The sequence below is a fragment of the Polyodon spathula genome, chromosome 27 (assembly GCF_017654505.1).
Source record: "Polyodon spathula isolate WHYD16114869_AA chromosome 27, ASM1765450v1, whole genome shotgun sequence".
In the NCBI taxonomy this organism is placed as follows: Eukaryota; Metazoa; Chordata; class Actinopteri; order Acipenseriformes; family Polyodontidae; genus Polyodon; species Polyodon spathula.
In genome coordinates this window covers 6615797-6635796 of record NC_054560.1, presented here as the reverse complement: position 1 = coordinate 6635796, position 20000 = coordinate 6615797, and the positions used below count along the sequence as shown (strand labels likewise).

The 20000-nt window shown below is 50.5% G+C and overlaps 3 protein-coding genes across 3 annotated transcripts in view; 2 read left to right on the top strand and 1 right to left on the bottom strand.

Annotated features, from left to right (window-relative positions):
• The window catches only part of LOC121301280 (RNA polymerase II elongation factor ELL-like), a 794007-nt gene that overhangs the window by 216834 nt on the left and 557173 nt on the right, over positions 1 to 20000 (top strand). The window lies entirely within an intron of this gene.
• On the top strand, positions 8140 to 10021 carry LOC121301314 (perilipin-3-like). The gene is made up of 4 exons (XM_041230583.1): positions 8140 to 8205; positions 8419 to 8614; positions 9194 to 9276; positions 9444 to 10021. Exons 1-4 carry the CDS (start codon positions 8140 to 8142, stop codon positions 9714 to 9716), a joined length of 618 nt encoding a protein of 205 aa, XP_041086517.1. The 3' UTR covers positions 9717 to 10021.
• LOC121301279 (hepatoma-derived growth factor-related protein 2-like) overlaps positions 11402 to 20000 on the bottom strand; it is a 10479-nt gene continuing 1880 nt past the window's right edge. The window contains exons 3-16 of the mRNA XM_041230518.1: positions 19943 to 20000; positions 19539 to 19706; positions 17049 to 17174; positions 16717 to 16788; positions 16051 to 16243; positions 15734 to 15824; positions 14514 to 14811; positions 14282 to 14391; positions 14081 to 14151; positions 13805 to 13875; positions 13596 to 13697; positions 12790 to 12940; positions 12466 to 12595; positions 11402 to 12199 (exon numbers count right to left, since the gene is read on the bottom strand). The exon at positions 19943 to 20000 is cut by the window's right edge and continues 81 nt beyond it. Of these exons, the coding sequence (XP_041086452.1) occupies positions 12100 to 12199; positions 12466 to 12595; positions 12790 to 12940; positions 13596 to 13697; positions 13805 to 13875; positions 14081 to 14151; positions 14282 to 14391; positions 14514 to 14811; positions 15734 to 15824; positions 16051 to 16243; positions 16717 to 16788; positions 17049 to 17174; positions 19539 to 19706; positions 19943 to 20000 (1741 nt within the window). The 3' untranslated portion in view covers positions 11402 to 12099. The remainder of the gene's footprint in view (positions 12200 to 12465; positions 12596 to 12789; positions 12941 to 13595; positions 13698 to 13804; positions 13876 to 14080; positions 14152 to 14281; positions 14392 to 14513; positions 14812 to 15733; positions 15825 to 16050; positions 16244 to 16716; positions 16789 to 17048; positions 17175 to 19538; positions 19707 to 19942) is intronic.

Genomic DNA, 20000 nt, shown 5'->3' with positions numbered 1-20000 from the left:
CTCTCAATTCATTCTTTTGATCAGTTCCCATTTAAAAATGCATCAGAGTCTCCATCTTCTTATAGAAGACCTCCTTTGTTTTATTAGAAATTGGACCAGCCCTGATAGGCTTGATGGCTTCATGTCGCTCAGAACGTTCTGATTACCATGTCTCCTATAGTGATCTGTTCAGCAGTGTATCGACTCCTTTGTAATCCCTGTAAGGCTTGTCTGGTAGAAGCAGTATCTGACTGGATGTGCATTTTGCTCTGTTCACACATTATCAGCAAGCGCAATGGCATCTATCACTTCAGAACACAGGGCAGTGGTACTCACCCTCAGCATCCTGCACTCAAAATACAATATCATATTTCATAAACACAAACATGTACCTGTATGTATGCCTATATAGCTAAGATGCAGGAGCAGACAAGAGTCTTGAATGGAGTTTGTCCAAATGCTCGATGGATTTCTGATGCCCGGCCCCAGAGTGACTCGACAAAACAGACTCTGATTCCAATTACCACAGAAAATATAAACCAAAAAACAGAAAAGAGAAAACAAAAGGGAAAAGTAGACATTTTTTAAAAGTTTGTTCCACTGTATAGATTTTAAAGAAAAGCACAAGATATTTTGCATTTTTATAAAGTTTTAGACAGTAAATTAGAAAGCACTGATTATTATTATTATTATTACAATGATGTTTTATTTTTGAATATCTCTTTGCTCTTATCGTGTGAGTTTTTTGGCAGTACTGTGAATATGGCTCTCAGTATTTGACCGTTTTAATGACTGCACAGATTTGACCATGAGCTCCACACAGGAGTGTGAATGCAGAGGCCGAGCTGCACACAGGAGTATGAGTGCAGAGGCCCTGCTCCACACAGGAGTGTGAGTGCAGAGACCGAGCTCCACACAGGAGTGTGAGTGCAGAGGCCGAGCTCCTCAATGAAACTCCAGGGATCGGAGCTGCTGCTCACTGGCACTTTGACTAATGGCACCGGAGAAGGAAATCAAGTTTGATAGAATAAGTTTCTTTCAAATTAACCTGAAAACTTATTGAGTGAAAAACATGAAGGTATTCCACGACAGACCCAGCAGGTATTTGACAGTATTTATCTTCCTCAGCAACTAAGCAAATAAACCTGCAGTAGAAATCCGGAGCACTTGAAAGATTTGTAGAAAGTGTTGTTGTTGAGCCTATAAGCCAGTTCAGATCTGCTACTGCAGTGTCTCCACCCCCACCCCCCGTGGGTTAATATCAAGCCCCCTGGCTTGCCTCTGCAATGGGGGTAGCAAACACATCACGCACCTGGCCCCCCCAGACCGTCCTGGAACAGAATGAGTGTGTTTGTCTGCAGCAGGTACTGCTGAGGGGTTACCTGCGAGCTAGCCCGGAGGGGGGGGGGGATTGGAAACACTGTGTCATGTGATCAGGGATCCTGAAGCTCTGCTGCCCACCTGCTGAGTGTTCATTAGAGCCTCACTTACTCCCACCTGCTCTCTCATTGTCTCAGTGGATAGCACAGCTCAGACATCAAACCAGCACATTCATTATATATATATATATATATATATATATATATATATATATATATATATATATATATAATAAAATAACTCTCAGCTCCCCCATCCTCCTGTAGCAGGGCATAGCGGGCACCCTCTTGGAATGAGAGGTGTGTGAAGGAGACGGGGTCCCGGGGGCACAGCACCTGGGCAGGTGGGCTCAGTGAGTCCAGGTCCCTGATGGTTCACAGAAGCTCACGCTCGTGGATTTGTGTCAGAAACCTGCCTCGTGAATCTCTCACAGTGTTACTCTATCACGTTTCTTATTCCAATAAATGATCCGAAACTTTCCCTGTTGTGGAGTCTCTTTGTGCCTGAGCATCTACACAAGTGCAGGAGTCACAGTCAGGATGCAGTTGAATGAATGTTATCGGCCTGCGACGCTCTCTTCAAAAGCAGAATCCCTATTCTTATAGGTGGCCACCAGAGGGTGCTCTAATGAGAGGTCGACCTGATGCTTGTTTTACAAAGCCTTGCTCCCAGTAATATGTACATCCCTATCAAGCAAGAACACAACAGTACAGGTGTGGATGCTATAGAGTGAAAAACGAGTTCAACAGCCACAGTGTGTGAAACAAACTCTGAAAGCTAAATCGAATTTGGCTGACTGTCTGGACTAATAAATCAAAGCTGAATGTATGGATGAGAAGGTGAACAGGAACGACACTGAAAGCCTGTGCCAAGACTCCTCACAATATGAAGAGCAGTTCAAGAGATATAACCGAAAGATTACATAGACCCCAACTAGTCTTGGACTGCCTAAACCTCAAATAACACGGGCAGTCCAATATTAGGACTAACCAGGGGCTGTGAACCCAGCCTGTCCTGGGGCACAGTATAATCACTGCAGTGAACCCAGCCTGTCCTGGGGCACACAGTACAAACACTGCTGTGAACCCAGCCTGTCCTGGGGCACACAGTACAAACACTGCTGTGAACCCAGCCTGTCCTGGGGCACACAGTACAAACACTGCTGTGAACCCAGCCTGTCCTGGGGCACACAGTACAAACACTGCTGTGAACCCAGCCTGTCCTGGGGCACACAGTATAAACACTGCTGTGAACCCAGCCTGTCCTGGGGCACACAGTACAAACACTGCTGTGAACCCAGCCTGTCCTGGGGCACACAGTACAAACACTGCTGTGAACCCAGCCTGTCCTGGGGCACACAGTACAAACACTGCTGTGAACCCAGCCTGTCCTGGGGCACACAGTACAAACACTGCTGTGAACCCAGCCTGTCCTGGGGCACACAGTACAAACACTGCTGTGAACCCAGCCTGTCCTGGGGCACACAGTACAAACACTGCTGTGAACCCAGCCTGTCCTGGGGCACACAGTACAAACACTGCTGTGAACCCAGCCTGTCCTGGGGCACACAGTACAAACACTGCTGTGAACCCAGCCTGTCCTGGGGCACACAGTACAAACACTGCTGTGAACCCAGCCTGTCCTGGGGCACACAGTACAATCACTGCTATGAACCCAGCCTGTCCTGGGGCACACAGTACAAACACTGCTGTGAACCCAGCCTGTCCTGGGGCACACAGTACAAACACTGCTGTGAACCCAGCCTGTCCTGGGGCACACAGTACAAACACTGCTGTGAACCCAGCCTGTCCTGGGGCACACAGTACAAACACTGCTGTGAACCCAGCCTGTCCTGGGGCACACAGTACAATCACTGCATCTTCTCCAGGGACAATCACAGTCATCCTGGAATTACACTGAAGCAAAGTAATTGCATGGATAATTAAAGGACAATTACACTGATGTAATTTTAATCGGTTCATTAATTAATATGCTGAGAATCCTCTCAGTAAAAACGACACAACGGGCTGCAGACAGAGGAGCCTTTTTTTTTTTTTGATCCAATCTTTTGAATCCAGGGCGTGTTTTTATGAATCCACGGTGTGTTTTTATGAATCCACGGTGTGTTTTTATGAATCTAGGGCGTGTTTTTATGAATCCAGGGCATGTTTTTTATGAATCCAGGGCATGTTTTTTATGAATCCAGGGCGTGTTTTTTATGAATCCAGGGCGTGTTTTTTATGAATCTAGGGCGTGTTTTTATGAATCCAGGGCATGTTTTTTATGAATCCAGGGCATGTTTTTTATGAATCCAGGGCGTGTTTTTATGAATCCAGGGCGTGTTTTTATGAATCCAGGGCGAGTTTTTTATGAATCCAGGGTGTTTTTTATGACTGCGGGATTGATTTTCATCTGATTAAATCTGAGGCAGTTTTAGATAGAGCTGGGCAGAGGTGAATCAAATAAAGTTCAATATCGGCTTTAATGAAAAGGCAGTGAAATTGAAAGATGATGAGACAGAGGAGATCCAATTACAGTGAAACAGCAACACTAATGTCTTCCCCTTCCCCTCCCTCTAGTTTCTTGTCCTCTACTCCCCTCCTCTCCCTCCCTCTCCCCATGTGAATAATGAGTCGTGTTTCCTTTTGTCAGTCCCTCTCCCCTCTGCTCTCCCTCTCCTTCTCCCTATCTCTCCCCTGTGAATAATGAGCCGTGCTTCCTGTCATCAGTCCCCTCTTTGACAGGTGGCTGTCCCTCTTGTATTCTCAGAGTGCCCATCGGGTCACATTACCAGCCTGGGGAAATGTCAGCTGTTATTAATGTTTATCTCTGAACAACAACACCGACCGCCACTCTAAAGCAATTTCCCAGAGCTGTGGAGAATGTAATTAATATCTCTGATCCCAGGCTGGCAGTGAGGAGAGTGGTCACACAGACACACACAGTGAGCAGTGAGCAGTACGGTCACACACAGCGCTGTGCAAATCAGGGACCTGTGGAGGGTGTTATATAGCTGAGCATGAAATATATTCATGGGTACAGAGATAACAATAGCAGTGTACAAACAGATGACACTGACGGATAAAGACATATTTTTATCACTCTGTAGAAAGCAAATAGTGATTTAGTTGTAGCGTCACAGTCCCAAAGCCTCCTTGTTTCTCTTCTTTGTTTCGGGTCCTGTCCTCTCGCAGGGTGAGGGATGGTTTGACTCCCTCTCTCAGTGTAGTCTCTGCTTTGTTTCGGGTCCTATCCTCTTGCAGGGTGAGGGATGGTGTGACCCCCCTCTCGGTGTAGTCTCTGCTTTATTTCAGGTCCTGTCCTCTCGCAGGGTGAGGGATGGTGTGACCCCCTCTCTCAGTGTAGTCTCTGCCTCTCCTCATCTCACACTCTGGGGACCCGGAAAGTGAAACCCCTGGAATTACCGGCAGATCTCTGGAAGGAGGGCTGGGGAGCTGGAGCTATGTGAGAGCTCACATCTCTTTCACATCCGCGCACACGCACACGCACATGCACACGCACACACACACACACCCGCACGCACACACACACATGCACACGCACACACGTGCGCACACACACCCGCACGCATACACACACACATACGCACACACACACACCCGCACGCACACACAGATTTGAATAGTCTGGCCTCCCTAATCGAGATCTTGTCCCCCTTTATCAAGTTGAACGCGAGCCCAGTGAAGTTCATCTTCTCCTCATTCTCAGGCTGGCTTCCGCTTGTAAACACACAGCTCTGCGCCCCAGCCTTGCTGCGCACTGTCACACCAAACATATTTCTAACCATCTGCACCCAAATCTGTGCTGCCATCGGCCAAACACACTGCCACCACTGACAGACAAGGACTCCTAATGAACCCTTTAAACTACCAGTCAGCGTCTCTTTGTGGGCCTCGTACAGCATATATAATCAATTAAAGAGCTGGAAGCCTGTGTCCCTACACCGCATCTCCCCTCCACTCCCAGGCACAACATGACAATATATGAGCATGTTCAGCATCAGGGTTCCTGTGAAAGATATGTGCTATAACAGCATTCAGCCACTGGATGGCAGTGTTTTTCAAACAACACATTGCATCATCCTCAGTTAAAATATCATATGAAGAAAGGGAGCACTCTAATGTGGCGCGTCTAACCATAGCTTGTCAAAAATACATCCAAACTGTTCTGCCAGCTTTGGGAAAGGAGATGGAGGGCGTTGTAGGGTAGCCAGTAAACTGCTCCAGAGCATGCTTTGATATCTCAGCAATAAGAGTGACCCTCTCCAGCGCTGAAGGGACCTCCCTGACTGGCAGCCTTTCAGTTCAGCTCACTACTGAGCTGGGCTGCCTTGCAGATTGAGTGCAATTCCTCAGATGGCCAGCTCAGAGCCTCCACACTCACTGCTTCCACTGCAGGCTCTCTGGCCCGGGGTCACTGAGAGGTCTCAGAGGTCACTGCAACGCACGTCAGGCCGTAGCGGTTCTATCAGAGGCCGGCTGCACAAGGTGTGTCACTATCAGGGGGGTGAGTGCAGGGGTGTGTGTCAGTGTGTGAGTGCAGGGGTGTGGGTGAGTGCAGGGGTGTGTGTCAGTGTGTGAATGCAGGGGTGTGTGTGTGTGAGTGCAGGGGTGTGTGTCAGTGTGTGAGTGTAGGGGTGTGTGTGTGTGTGTGAGTGCAGGAGTGCAGGAGTGTGTGTGTGTGTGTGTGTGTGAGTGCAGGGAGCCAGCAGGGGCTCAGTCACAAACAAACAGCATGCAGGACGATGCACACGAAGAAAGAGCTCCTAAAGGTTATCGTATTGATACTGGAACCTGGATAAAGGGGAGTCCAGTGCGAGGCTCTTGCATTGCACAGCCAGGGTGCTGCAAGTGAAGCCCCGCTGATCTCCTATAGCAGCACCAGTCAGAGTTTGAAGAGTCACAGTGTGGTGGAAACGATTTCAAAGTTAGTGTTTTGTGTTTCCATGAATGTCGCTGCTTGCCTTGCCTCAGCTTCCACACAAGGGCTGATGCGTTTACACTGAGCGCGATAGTTTGTCTTGATGAAGCAGTGCATGTTGTACGCCTTTGCAACATTCTATCGCATGACTCACCTGAGCACTTTCACTGCGCAGCGCTGTGCGCCAGTGGCGAAGTCACTCACTTTTATTAGGCAATCTGATTGACAACGTTTACTCCCGCCTTCATGTCTTTCCAGTGCGGAAATCTATCTTCTTGATCGGAGTCTCTAGCTGTCACTCACGACCCGCCTCCAGGCTGCCAGCAACCCTGGGTGGTGACGTCACTTCTTCTATAAGTTAAAAACTTCAGTCAGTTTTTCGAATAGTTCAGGAACTCGAGAAGTGGAACCAGAAAGCGAAAACTTAAAGAACAAGAACACAAGAAAAAAAAACCCTGTAAGTGCGACATGTTTGTTTGTGTTCTTAAATAACTGAAGCTGCGATTTCCAGTTTGAATGTGATTATTTTAATGAAGGGACGCCGCGTTTGGGGTGCAATAGAAACTCTGTCAATTACAGGAATCGCAGCGAGACTGTGGATCTGTTTAGTAACCAGACTGTATTGCGTTCAGTTTTTGATAAGAAACGGGTGTGTCTGAGGCGGGTTTGGGGTCTGTACAGCTACAGTGGTGTGTGTAGGTCAGTGTGTGTGTGTGTGTAGAGGTCAGTGTGTGTCAGTGTGTGTGTGTGTGTGTGTTTAAACCGTTGGTCTAGAGTAATTGGTTCTCTATCTAGTTCTATTATAAACGGTAGTTTTTTGTGTCCGTTCTGAAGCGCACACAGCCGTGGCCGAGCCTCTGTATTCCCCTGGCTCGGTTAATGCATGTGAACAGTGGTCCATTGCTATTGTATGTTCTGATCTGGCTCGTTTTCGTGTTGGTATTCCACAGCCTGTATCTGGCGTGGACCGTGTGCGCATGCTCACGTTGTGGACAGTGTGTGACGTGCAATGATATCCTTGCGTTATCTTCTCAATATAACGACCTCACGCATCCCTCTCCTGTCGGTGGATCACTGGCTCTGTATCTTATCTATAATCAGACCCCGCACTGGCTGGTACCAGGAGCTTGACGTGTCCTGCCTGACTTTGTCCTGCGTTACTGTGACGGGACAAAGTTTAAAGGGCAGAGTAGAGGAGGATTGGCATCTAGCGCCATTCTGGCTCAAACACACAGCGCACTGCACTGACTAATACAGAGAAACTGGAGCCAAGATGGCAAGAACCAGGCTGCAGTTTCATGATATTTTCAACCCTGTGATCTTTACATTCGACAGAGTGGAATCCAACACTTTCTTAGCTAGCCAGTGCAAAGACCTCTGACCAGTGCAGAAGCTAGGGTTAGGAAACATTGGAGCCGATTCAGGGAGCGGCTTTTGTGCCAAACCACTGAAGTTACAAACCTAGTGAAGCCCTGAGCAGTCGGGCTGCTGTGGAGCTGCAATGCTGATAAGAGGGCATTCTGCCCACCGCTGCCTGAGAGCAGCCAGACACACTCTCCGAATACCTTCCACTGCCCTCCGATCCACACATAAAACAGCACTCCACTGCCCTGAGCATCAAATACATCAGCAATCCACTGCCCTGAGCATCAAATACATCAGCAAGCCCACCTGCACTAGCACTGCCTGTACCGGTTCCAAAACAGGAGAGAGGGAGTGAGGGTCAGTGCAGGAGACTCTGAGTGCTGAGTGCAGAGCAGCTCTGGTTGTGTCCCAGTCACTCCTCTCTGTTTCTCCCAGGAGCAGCAGCATTCCCGTGGGAGAGAGAAAGAGAGAATGATGGCTGAGAACGGGAATGAGACCGGAGCACCACCGGCGCTGCAGAAGAGCAGTGAGGAGCAGCAGGTGAGTATTGATTATTGATCAGTTACACTCCCCTAGACACACACTTCGTTCCTGCCTATTTTGAGCTCCTCCGCAAGCTGTTGCGGGTGTTGGATGCTGAAAGTCCAGGAGAGACGCTGAGGGCGTGGCTAGGAGATCCATCCCATCCCCTCAACACTGTGTAAAGAGTTGCTTAGCCAGCCTTGTTTATGCGTGGCTCTGTGTGTGTTTCAGAGCGTGGTGGATCGAGTGGTGAATCTGCCCCTGCTCAGCTCTGCCTATGGCATGATGTCCGCGGCGTATTCCAACACCAAGGAGAGCCACCCGTACCTGCGCTCGATGTGCAGCGCGGCCGAGATGGGCGTGAAGACCCTGGGGGCCGCTGCCGCTACTGGCTCCAAACCCTTCCTGGACAAGCTTGAACCCCAGAGTGAGTGACTGGAGCCGAAGAAGGGCTGCTTCATTTCTTTAAGGGCATCCAATCAGACAAGCCTGATTAACACACAAACCACAGAGACAGGGGATCACATGTTCAACAGCAGTTTAACTGATCAAAGTAAATGCCATGCATGCTCGTACACACTCGCAGCATTGCCAGTGTGCCTCACCCCACAGATCTGTGTGATTCTTCACAGCTCTTCAGCAGCGGTCAGCTCAGAGGGTATGTTACTGTGTGTAGAAGTGAACTATTTCTGCACACCCTGACTGGCACCCTCCCAGTGGTGTGCAAGGCTGGCTTACCCTTGGCCCAGATAGCTGGCATAGCGCAGAGGGAGGGGAGGGAAGGCTGTGCTGGGACACTGGGAGACTATAACCTTCAGCCTCACTTTGGAATAGAAGCTCCAGAAATCTGCATTAGCAACAGTTGCCATCTGTTTAAACTGCCCACTTCATTCCCCTGCTGATTCCTGACCCCACGCCTACAAGGAGCTGTAAGTCCACAGTGTTACCTGACTGGGGCAGGTGAGAGTTACCTGTGCAGGTGTTCATCAGTCTGTTTGCATTGCAGTTGCCACAGCTAATGAATACGCCTGCATGGGGCTGAATAAACTGGAGGAGACGCTTCCGATCCTGCAGCAGCCCACCGGGAAGGTGTGTGTGTGTGTGTGTCTCTCTCTCTCTCTCTCTTTCAGTATGTGTGTGCCTCTGTGCATTGCCGTGTGTCTCTACACTGTTCAACACACTCTCTACACTGTTCTGTGTGTCTCTGTGCTGTTCAGCACACACGCTACACTGTGCTGTTCTGCTTTGTGTTCCAGGTGGTGGCTGACACGAGGGACTCGGTCACTCACACTATGTTTGGAGCGAGGGACTCTGTGACCAGTAGTGTGGCTGGTATGGTGGACATGGCGAAGGGCGCGATCTGGGGCGGGGTTGAGATGACCAAGGCGGCGGTCAGTGGAGGGGTCAATACTGTCATGGGGTCAAGGGTTGGTCAGATGGTGTCGAGCGGCATGGAGCTGGCACTCAGCAGATCAGAGGAGTGGGCAGAACACTACCTTCCCATGACTCAGGAGGAGCTGGGTGAGTGAACGAGAGCGAATCACGTAGTGTGTTTAAATCCTGACCAGTAGAAATGTGTGATTTACATTGAAGCAGACTGGACCCTGGTAACCCACTGCATGTAGTGTATCTGTGAAGACCTGCAGACTCTCTTCACTGAAAGATGAAGCTGAGTGGATTCCACCCAGCTGTTCCCATCTTGCTCTGACTGCACCTGAACCTGCTTTATTATTTAGAAACTGTAGTCTTCATGGTATGTCCTAATTTAATAAAGCACTTTGATGTTATTTTGTTGCACTTGTGGAAATCTGATCCTTTCAATTATGCAGATGATACTTTCTCACGGGACTGACTGATTAAAATGATTTCCTCTGAAGTTCAAGTGTAACTGTTGAATCTACTTCGATTCCATGGAGTGTTTGAGTTCTGGTGTTCTGCTCTGTGAATCGCTCCGAGAGGGGGCAGGGACAATTGTAATGCTGGGGGAGTGTGGAAAAAATTCATTAATGTGCCAATGGATCTGAAACAATAGGGGAGAGGGGATGGACGGACGGACGTGTAAAACACAGATGCTCCCGCACAGTGTGAGAAGAACCCGTTTCTGAATCCTGTATTTCACACACATGCTGCCCTGTGGTCTGTATTCCACTCAGGGTCCGTCAGTCCTGTTGGGGCGGGATTTCCACATGACAGCAGGTTCTGGATCGCCAGGTCCGGTAACCGTGGCAATGGAAACAAACCCAAGTGAACTGGACCAGGGCTGAGCGCTCCAAATGGAAACTAGGAAACGAGAATCCTGACTCGACACGTCTTCAGAGACATAGCTGAGGTCTGAATGGAAGCGGGCACTTTGCAAGAGGGAAAAGCAGAGCTGTGTTCTTGCCCTGCTCCAGCTGTGTTTCTTACTCAAACTGTTCTGTGATTAAATCTTTTTAAAGAAAGAAATGCTACTTTACTGCTTTAAATAAAGTATATTTTAAAATTCTGAAGCTCTGTGTGTCTCTGAACAGAATAATTTATTTATTTTAGTGCAAGAAGTAGAATAAAAACAAGAAACAGGTTTTCATTAAAAAAAAAAAAAAAATCACTTGTATATTTTTCAAACTCGTAGGTTTCATTCCACTCAAAGAAAGAAAAACAAACTGTGCCACAGTTACAGAACAAGACAGAGAAGCAGAGACGACACAAAGAGTGAGTGCAGGACTGGATTCAGCAGCTCCACTCGGCACGGATCAGAACAGGACAGTTTCGGGCAGGCGCAGAATGGGTCCCACAGCAGATAAGGAGCTTGGCATGGTGGCATGGGGGGTGGCTGGTAAAATCATAAATGAAGACGGACTGGCACAGCAGGTTTATTTTAGTTCACTTTCCTACATGAAGTACCTTCTCCAGCTTTCAATCCTGCTGCACCGTTGCACCCAGAACTCAACAAAAAAACATTCCTCTTCATTAAAGGACAGCGCTTCCTGACCTGATTTTCTAAACCTTGTTCAGGGGATTGGAGTCCCCAGTGAGTCTAGCTGAACAAACAGTCACAGCACGTACTGTAACCTCCTGAAATACAAACACAAACCTACAAGACTAACACAATCATTCATTCACAAACACATCTACCTCATATAGACAGACAGACTCACACACACACTCAGACAGACAGACAGACTCACACACACACTCAGACAGACAGACAGACAGACTCACACACACACTCACACAGACAGACAGACTCACACACACACACAGACAGACAGACTCACACACACTCACACAGACAGACAGACAGATAAGATGGTCTGCCCAGGCTGTTTATATCCATGTCATTATTCTATTCATTTAAAGATGGGCATGTCCCTCCTATCTCGCTCTTTTTTTGCATGAAATGCTTTGTCAGTTTCTGCAGCACAGGCAGGCGCTGCAAACAAGAGACCCGAATCTGTGCGAATGAAGCCTGGCAGGCAGGCAGGCAGTGTCTCTCCTCACTCAGACAGACACTCCCACAGGCTGGGTCCAGCAGAGCGGAGCTGCAGTGCTGAGCACAGCCTCTAGCATCACTGTCTGCTAACAACCAATGCAGCAGAATACATAGAGGAGGTGCTGTAGAAATCGCTAGCTCTCAAATGAACACTCATGGGGTCTGCACACAGCACCACCTCATACAGTGGCTGAATGCTGCTACTGCACTTGACCGTGGAGACGGGGGGAGGAGGGGGGGAAGGGTAGGATTCCATACTCATTGCCCTATTGTACCAATATATACAGCAGACAGGTTTTACTAGAGTATAAAGTTATTAACGAGTGAAAAAAAAGAAAAAAAAAGCAGCAGAAGTCAGAGACCGGAAGTGTGAGAAAGCCAGGGTTTGTTTTGTTTATATTCTACATCCCACAGTCCTTTGTGCTCACTCCCGCATGGTCTCAGCTCTCGCTGGCTCCCGGCTCTATCTCCATGGAAACAGCTGGCTCCTGGGCCGTGATGTCATTCTTTTCTGTCGACGCTTCGTCTGCCTTCTCTTGGCTGCAGGGGAGGAGGGGGGGAGGAAGCAGGAAGGGTTCAAAACAAAAACCGACCTGCAGCTAAAAACTCAACAGAGCAGAATTCAAACTGACACCTGTATAGACCACCCTGCTGCCCTCTATGGAGCTGTACTGGTAATACAGAGCAGAATTCAAACTGTCACCATTATAAACTGAATGGTGTACTGAGTATCAAATACTCTGTTGCCCGCTAGTCAGCTGTTCCGGTACTTCATGAAATACCCCCCTCTGCTGCCCTCTGCTGACCTGTTCTGGTGCTGCTCTGCAGTGTCCATGTTCTCTGTTCCAGGTGATTTGGGGTTGTCTGCTGCCGGCTCTGCCGATTCGCTGTCTGCCTTCTGTGGCTCCACCTCCCCATTCACTGGTGTTGTTGAGTCTGTGGGGAGTGTTTAATACAACATCAGGTGAATGTGAGTTAAAGATTTAAAAGTGCTCTGCAATGCAATTGTATTGACGCTCCAGAAGATCTGGCACCAATCTCTAATCAGATCGTTACAGTGTTACACTGTGTAACACAATTGAGATTTGAAGCCCTGCTGTATAAGTCAGTTCCAGCTCCCAGGCTCTCACCCGTGTTCGCTGGCTTGTCCTCCTCACTCTTCACTCGCTGTTTGGGTTTCTGCAGTGGCTCAGCCTTTCCCCCCAGAACCTGCAGCTTCAGCTTGTTGTAAACCTCAGCAGCTTTCTGCATCACCTCTCGACTGGCCTTGTACCGGCGGATCTGAACAAGAGAGAGGAGAGAGTGAGGGGAAGAGGAGAGAGGAGGGGGAGGAGAGAGTGAGGGGAGGAGGAGAGAGAGAGAGAGAGAGAGAGTTCAGCACAATTTCAGTCCCTCAGTGTTTAAGCTGTAGGGTTCAGCAGCTCCCTCAGTGTTTAAGCGGTAGGGTTCAGCAGCTCCCTCAGTGTTTAAGCGGTAGGGTTCAGCAGCTCCCTCAGTGTTTAAGCTGTAGGGTTCAGCAGCTCCCTCAGTGTTTAAGCTGTAGGGTTCAGCAGCTCCCTCAGTGTTTAAGCTGTAGGGTTCAGCAGCTCCCTCAGTGTTTAAGCTGTAGGGTTCAGCAGCTCCCTCAGTGTTTAAGCTGTAGGGTTCAGCAGCTCCCTCAGTGTTTAAGCTGTAGGGTTCAGCAGCTCCCTCAGTGTTTAAGCTGTAGGGTTCAGCAGCTCCCTCAGTGTTTAAGCTGTAGGGTTCAGCAGCTCCCTCAGTGTTTAAGCTGTAGGGTTCAGCAGCTCCCTCAGTGTTTAAGCTGTAGGGTTCAGCAGCTCCCTCAGTGTTTAAGCGGTAGGGTTCAGCAGCTCCCTCAGTGTTTAAGCTGTAGGGTTCAGCAGCTCCCTCAGTGTTTAAGCTGTAGGGTTCAGCAGGTCCAGCTCCTCTGCTCTACCTTCTTCAGGGTTGCCACCACGTCTGTGTTCTTCTGCAGGATGTGACTGGTCACCTGCACAGAGCCCAGCTCCTCCAGAGCCTGCAGACACTTCTTCACATCCTGCAGGAAACCAAGCAACAAGAAACACATGCATTCAATTACATGAGAGAGAGCACACACAGGGAGAGATCAGCACAGCACTATGCTGCCCCCTAGTGGATACTCACGGGACTGTCCACCTTCAGGGCAAACTTTATGTCAGTATGGAGCTTCTGCAGCTTCTCCTCAGGGGATGGCTCTAGAGGAACAAAGCATTGAGACTGTCAGCTTCCTTCTGGAGGAGAGGTGAGGAGAGGAGAGGAGAGATGCACCACTCGGGAGACCCCCTTCCTCAGAGACAGATTTTAACCACAAGTTTGCCTGCTGAGGTTTCCACCACATAATCCACCAAATGAGCCAGCCAGGTAACCCTAACCCAGCCAGGTAATCCTACCCGGTCTCACCTTTCTTCTTCTCCACCCTCCTTTCCGGGACTTTCTCTGGTCTCCTCCTCTGCCTCTCTGCTTTCATCGACCTGGGAAACGAGGGGTGAAAATCATGAGACAGAGACCAGCCCAGCTTAAACAGCCCAGGGTCAGCTTGTCTTTTTTAGACCAGCTAATGAATTAGAAGATCAGCCCCACACTGTATCCCTGCACTCTGACCTGGCCCTGGGTTTATCCTCAGAGTGTCTCCGCTTCCTCTCTTTCGGCTCCCTGTTTTTCCGCGGTCGGCCCTTCTTTACTGCTTCAGGGCGCTTGGCTGGTTTCTTCACCTGCACAGCAGAGCGAGTGTGTGAGAGAGAGAGAAAGAGTTATCCTCACTCATCCGGGCACAGCGCACGCACACACAGTCTCACTCACCCGGGCACAGCGCACACACACACACACACCCCACCTCCTTCTCTGAGTCAGTGTCTGATTTGGCTGGTTTGGGTGGGGTGGGTTTCTTGGTCTTCTTGGTGGGCTTGTCTCTGCGGCCCCCTTCTTCCACATTAGTGTCGCTTGAGTCACTTTCGCTGGCCTTGTTCCCCTTGTCCTCCTTCTCTCTCTTCCTCTGCTCCTCCTCCTCCTTCTCTCGTTCCCTCAGCCTGCGCAGCTCCTCGTCCTGCTCCCTCTTCCTCTTCTCCTCCAGCTCCTTCTTCCTCTCCTCATCCCTCCGCTTCCAATCGCTAATGCGGTCCGGCTCGCTGTCGCTGAGAGAAAAACGCAGAGACATTCATTATACTGTCACTGTGAGACACACCCACACACGCTCTCTGATCCAGTCTCTCGTCACTCACGCCCTCTCTGATCCAGTCTCTCGTCACTCGCGCCCTCTCTGATCCAGTCTCTCGTCACTCGCGCGCTCTCTGATCCAGTCTCGCGTCACTCGCGCCCTCTCTGATCCAGTCTCGCGTCACTCGCGCCCCTCTCTGATCCAGTCTCGCGTCACTCGCGCGCCCTCTCTGATCCAGTCTCGCGTCACTCGCGCGCCCTCTCTGATCCAGTCTCGCGTCACTCGCGCGCTCTCTGATCCAGTCTCTCGTCACTCGCGTCTCTGATCCAGTCTCTCGCACTCGCGCCCTCTCTGATCCAGTCTCGCGTCACTCGCGCGCCCTCTCTGATCCAGTCTCGCGTCACTCGCGCGCCCTCTCTGATCCAGTCTCGCGTCACTCGCGCGCCCTCTCTGATCCAGTCTCGCGTCACTCGCGCGCTCTCTGGTCCAGTCTCGCGTCACTCGCGCGCCCTCTCTGGTCCAGTCTCGCGTCACTCGCGCGCCCTCTCTGATCCAGTCTCGCGTCACTCGCGCGCTCTCTGATCCAGTCTCGCGTCACTCGCGCGCCTCTCTGATCCAGTCTCGCGTCACTCGCGCGCCTCTCTGATCCAGTCTCGCGTCACTCGCGCCCTCTCTGATCCAGTCTCGCGTCACTCGCGCGCTCTCTGATCCAGTCTCGCGTCACTCGCGCGCTCTCTGATCCAGTCTCGCGTCACTCGCGCGCTCTCTGATCCAGTCTCGCGTCACTCGCGCGCTCTCTGATCCAGTCTCGCGTCACTCCCGCGCTCTCTGATCCAGACTCTCGTCACTCGCGCGCTCTCTGATCCAGTCTCTCGTCACTCGCGCACTACTGCACTCACCTGTCACTGCTCGAGCTCGATGGGGTTGTGGCCGGGACCGGCTTTGTCTTCGGCTTTCTGCCCCTTGGCTTTGGGGGCGGCCTCTCTGCAGCTGGGGGAGGAGAGGAAGAATGTGTGAAGAATACAGAACAAGTTCAGAGACACCAGAGCAGATGCACCCAGTGCTGCAGAATGTGCTTAAGTGTCCAGTACAGTGTGTGTGTGTGTGTGTGTTTGTGTGTGTCCAGTACAGTGTGTTTAGTGTCCAGTACAGTGTGTGTTTAGTGTCCAGTACCCCGCAGTGTGTGTGTTTGACCGCTGCCCCTCCCAGTGGTTACCTGGCTTCCTGCCCCGGCGTGCTTTCTTGACGGGTCGATCTGATTCCGACTCTGATCTGGACTCTGATCTGGACTCTGAGTCGGAGGACGCTGATGCTTCTGCTGCCTTCTCCTCTTCCTCATCCTCAGGTGCTGGTTTGGGTTTTGGTTCCGGTTCCGAATCAGATTTGGAATCCGAGTCCGAGTCCTGCTTCTGTTTAAAGAATTTCAATAGAAGATAAAATTAAAAAGATTTTGCTGTAAATGTTACAGTAGTGTACACGAGCACGCACAAGCGCACACACACACACAGACACACGCACTAATTAGGACTAATTAGCTGTCATTATGTATTTAAGATTTTCTATCCTTTTATAAAAAACTATTTAAATAAAATGTTTTACAGAAATGCCCCTTTATTCAGAGTCTCCCCCCCCCATTACTGACTCTCCGTGCTCCCCCCAGGGGCCCCACACTTTGCACACCACTGGTCTATGCAATGCTTTATCTGCATGCACCGTGTAGATTAATATAGCGCAGATCCTGAGACGATACAGCATAACTGGAATTATTCATATTTAACTATACATTAGAAAAGCAATATCCAGCACAGGGTGCTGTGTGTGAGCCGACTGGAGTGGAGGCTTGCCCTACAGCATGTTCTATAGATAATGTTTACTTCATGACCTGTGTGCGCCCCCCTCCTCCTGCTGCCCTCCTGGGAGCCCGGCCTGCAGGCTTCTTCTCCGGGGTGAAATCCTGACAGGAAGAAGAACCACAATCAACAAAACCGCAATCAACAGAACCACAAACAGAACCACAATCAACAGAACCACTACGTAGCGGCGCCAGCACCTGCACCTCCTCTCCAAATCAAGAGGGAGCCCCTGATCTGAGAGAGTCACGCTGGGGGAGAATGATCTCAGCTGTCACCTGGGGGGGAGGAGTCTCAGCTCTCACATGGGGAGGGAGGGGCCCCAGCTCTCACCTGGGGGGGCGGAAGGGGTCTCAGCTCTAACCTGGTCGCTGTTCTTCTCTGATTCCGAGTCCGAGCTTCCCGAGTTCTCCGGGTCGGATCCTGAGCCGCTCTCCTGCTCCAGCTCTCGCTCGCTCGAAGAGTTCCGGAAACGCTTTGCCGGCGGGACCTAAACCAACCCAAACCACAGAGCAGCACATCAAACAGACTGAGCCTACAAGCAACCCAAACCACAGAGCAGCACAAACAGACTGAGCCAACAAGCAACCCGAACCACAGAGCAGCACAAACAGACTGAGCCTACAAGCAACCCAAACCACAGAGCAGCACAAACAGACTGAGCCTACAAGCAACCCAAACCACAGAGCAGCACATCAAACAGACTGAGCCAACAAGCAACCCAAACCACAGAGCAGCACAAACAGACTGAGCCAACAAGCAACCCAAACCACAGAGCAGCACAAACAGACTGAGCCAACAAGCAACCCAAACCACAGAGCAGCACAAACAGACTGAGCCAACAAGCAACCCAAACCACAGAGCAGCACAAACAGACTGAGCCAACAAGCAACCCAAACCACAGAGCAGCACATCAAACAGACTGAGCCTACAAGCAACCCAAACCACAGAGCAGCACAAACAGACTGAGCCAACAAGCAACCCAAACCACAGAGCAGCACAAACAGACTGAGCCAACAAGCAACCCAAACCACAGAGCAGCACAAACAGACTGAGCCTACAAGCAACCCAAACCACAGAGCAGCACATCAAACAGACTGAGCCAACAAGCAACCCAAACCACAGAGCAGCACAAACAGACTGAGCCAACAAGCAACCCAAACCACAGAGCAGCACAAACAGACTGAGCCAACAAGCAACCCAAACCACAGAGCAGCACAAACAGACTGAGCCAACAAGCAACCCAAACCACAGAGCAGCACAAACAGACTGAGCCAACAAGCAACCCAAACCACAGAGCAGCACAAACAGACTGAGCCAACAAGCAACCCAAACCACAGAGCAGCACAAACAGACTGAGCCAACAAGCAACCCAAACCACAGAGCAGCACAAACAGACTGAGCCAACAAGCAACCCAAACCACAGAGCAGCACAAACCTGAGCCAACAAGCAACCCAAACCACAGAGCAGCACAAACAGACTGAGCCAACAAGCAACCCAAACCACAGAGCAGCACAAAACAGACTGAGCCTACAAGCAACCCAAACCACAGAGCAGCACAAACAGACTGAGCCTACAAGCAACCCAAACCACAGAGCAGCACATCAAACAGACTGAGCCAACAAGCAACCCAAACCACAGAGCAGCACAAAACAGACTGAGCCTACAAGCAACCCAAACCACAGAGCAGCACAAACAGACTGAGCCTACAAGCAACCCAAACCACAGAGCAGCACATCAAACAGACTGAGCCAACAAGCAACCCAAACCACAGAGCAGCACAAACAGACTGAGCCAACAAGCAACCCAAACCACAGAGCAGCACAAACAGACTGAGCCAACAAGCAACCCAAACCACAGAGCAGCACATCAAACAGACTGAGCCAACAAGCAACCCAAACCACAGAGCAGCACAAACAGACTGAGCCTACAAGCAACCCAAACCACAGAGCAGCACATCAAACAGACTGAGCCACCAACCCAAACCACAGAGCAGCACAAACAGACTGAGCCAACAAGCAACCCAAACCACAGAGCAGCACACAGACTGAGCCAAAAGCAACCCAAACCACAGAGCAGCACATCAAACAGACTGAGCCAACAAGCAACCCAAACCACAGAGCAGCACAAACAGACTGAGCCAACAAGCAACCCAAACCACAGAGCAGCACATCAAACAGACTGAGCCAACAAGCAACCCAAACCACAGAGCAGCACAAACAGACTGAGCCAACAAGCAACCCAAACCACAGAGCAGCACAAACAGACTGAGCCAACAAGCAACCCAAACCACAGAGCAGCACAAACAGACTGAGCCTACAAGCAACCCGAACCACAGAGCAGCACATCAAACAGACTGAGCCTAGAAGCAACCCGAACCACAGAGCAGCACATCAAACAGACTGAGCCAACAAGCAACCCAAACCACAGAGCAGCACAAACAGACTGAGCCAACAAGCAACCCAAACCACAGAGCAGCACAAAACAGACTGAGCCAACAAGCAACCCAAACCACAGAGCAGCACAAACAGACTGAGCCTACAAGCAACCCAAACCACAGAGCAGCACAAACAGACTGAGCCAACAAGCAACCCAAACCACAGAGCAGCACAAACAGACTGAGCCTACAAGCAACCCAAACCACAGAGCAGCACAAACAGACTGAGCCAACAAGCAACCCAAACCACAGAGCAGCACAAACAGACTGCTGTGTTTAAGCCTCTGGCTTGCACTGTGCAGATAATCATACCTCCATCAGCTCGGCCTGCGTTTCGAGGTCCTCGCTGAGCGAGACAGACGCACCTGGCCGGCTACATCCAAAGCCGTCAGGCAGGGGGGCGGTCCGGGACTCACCTTTGTGGGCGGAACCTTCCTCTTCACCCCTCCCCCTTCTCCTCCTCCAGCAGGCTCACTTCCGTGCTCAGACTCCGCATCACTTCCTGACTCTGCTTTCTTTGGCCCCTCCTCTTCCGCCTCTGCATCACTTCCTGCTCCGTCCTCGCTGTCAGAAGAGCTGGCTGCCTGCGGGTTCGACATAAGAGAAATGCTGGAGGATTGCACTGCACAGACAACACTGAAGCACACAACACCTAGCATTCTCTCTGTAGAGTTGGGATCATGCGCTGAACACACTGACCAGCATGCACGCTGTTTTAACCCTTTAGGGAGCCCTCGCTGTTTTACAGGCACTGGAAAGCACTGCAGGGTTTCTGATTGGCTGGACGGCAGCGAGGGTGCGTGTGATTGGCTGTACTCACGGCGGGGGTGTTGTAGTTGGCGTGAGGGGTGTTCTGGATTTCCCACAATCCCTCGTTG

Excerpts from the sequence above, each read along its gene's own strand:
- LOC121301314 (XM_041230583.1), top strand. The coding sequence starts at position 8,140 with ATGGCTGAGAACGGGAATGAGACCGGAGCACCACCGGCGCTGCAGAAG. Across the intron at positions 8,206-8,418 it reads AGAGCAGTGAGGAGCAGCAG|AGCGTGGTGGATCGAGTGGT; the intron begins GTGAGTATTGAT and ends TGTGTGTTTCAG. Across the intron at positions 9,277-9,443 it reads TGCAGCAGCCCACCGGGAAG|GTGGTGGCTGACACGAGGGA; the intron begins GTGTGTGTGTGT and ends TTTGTGTTCCAG.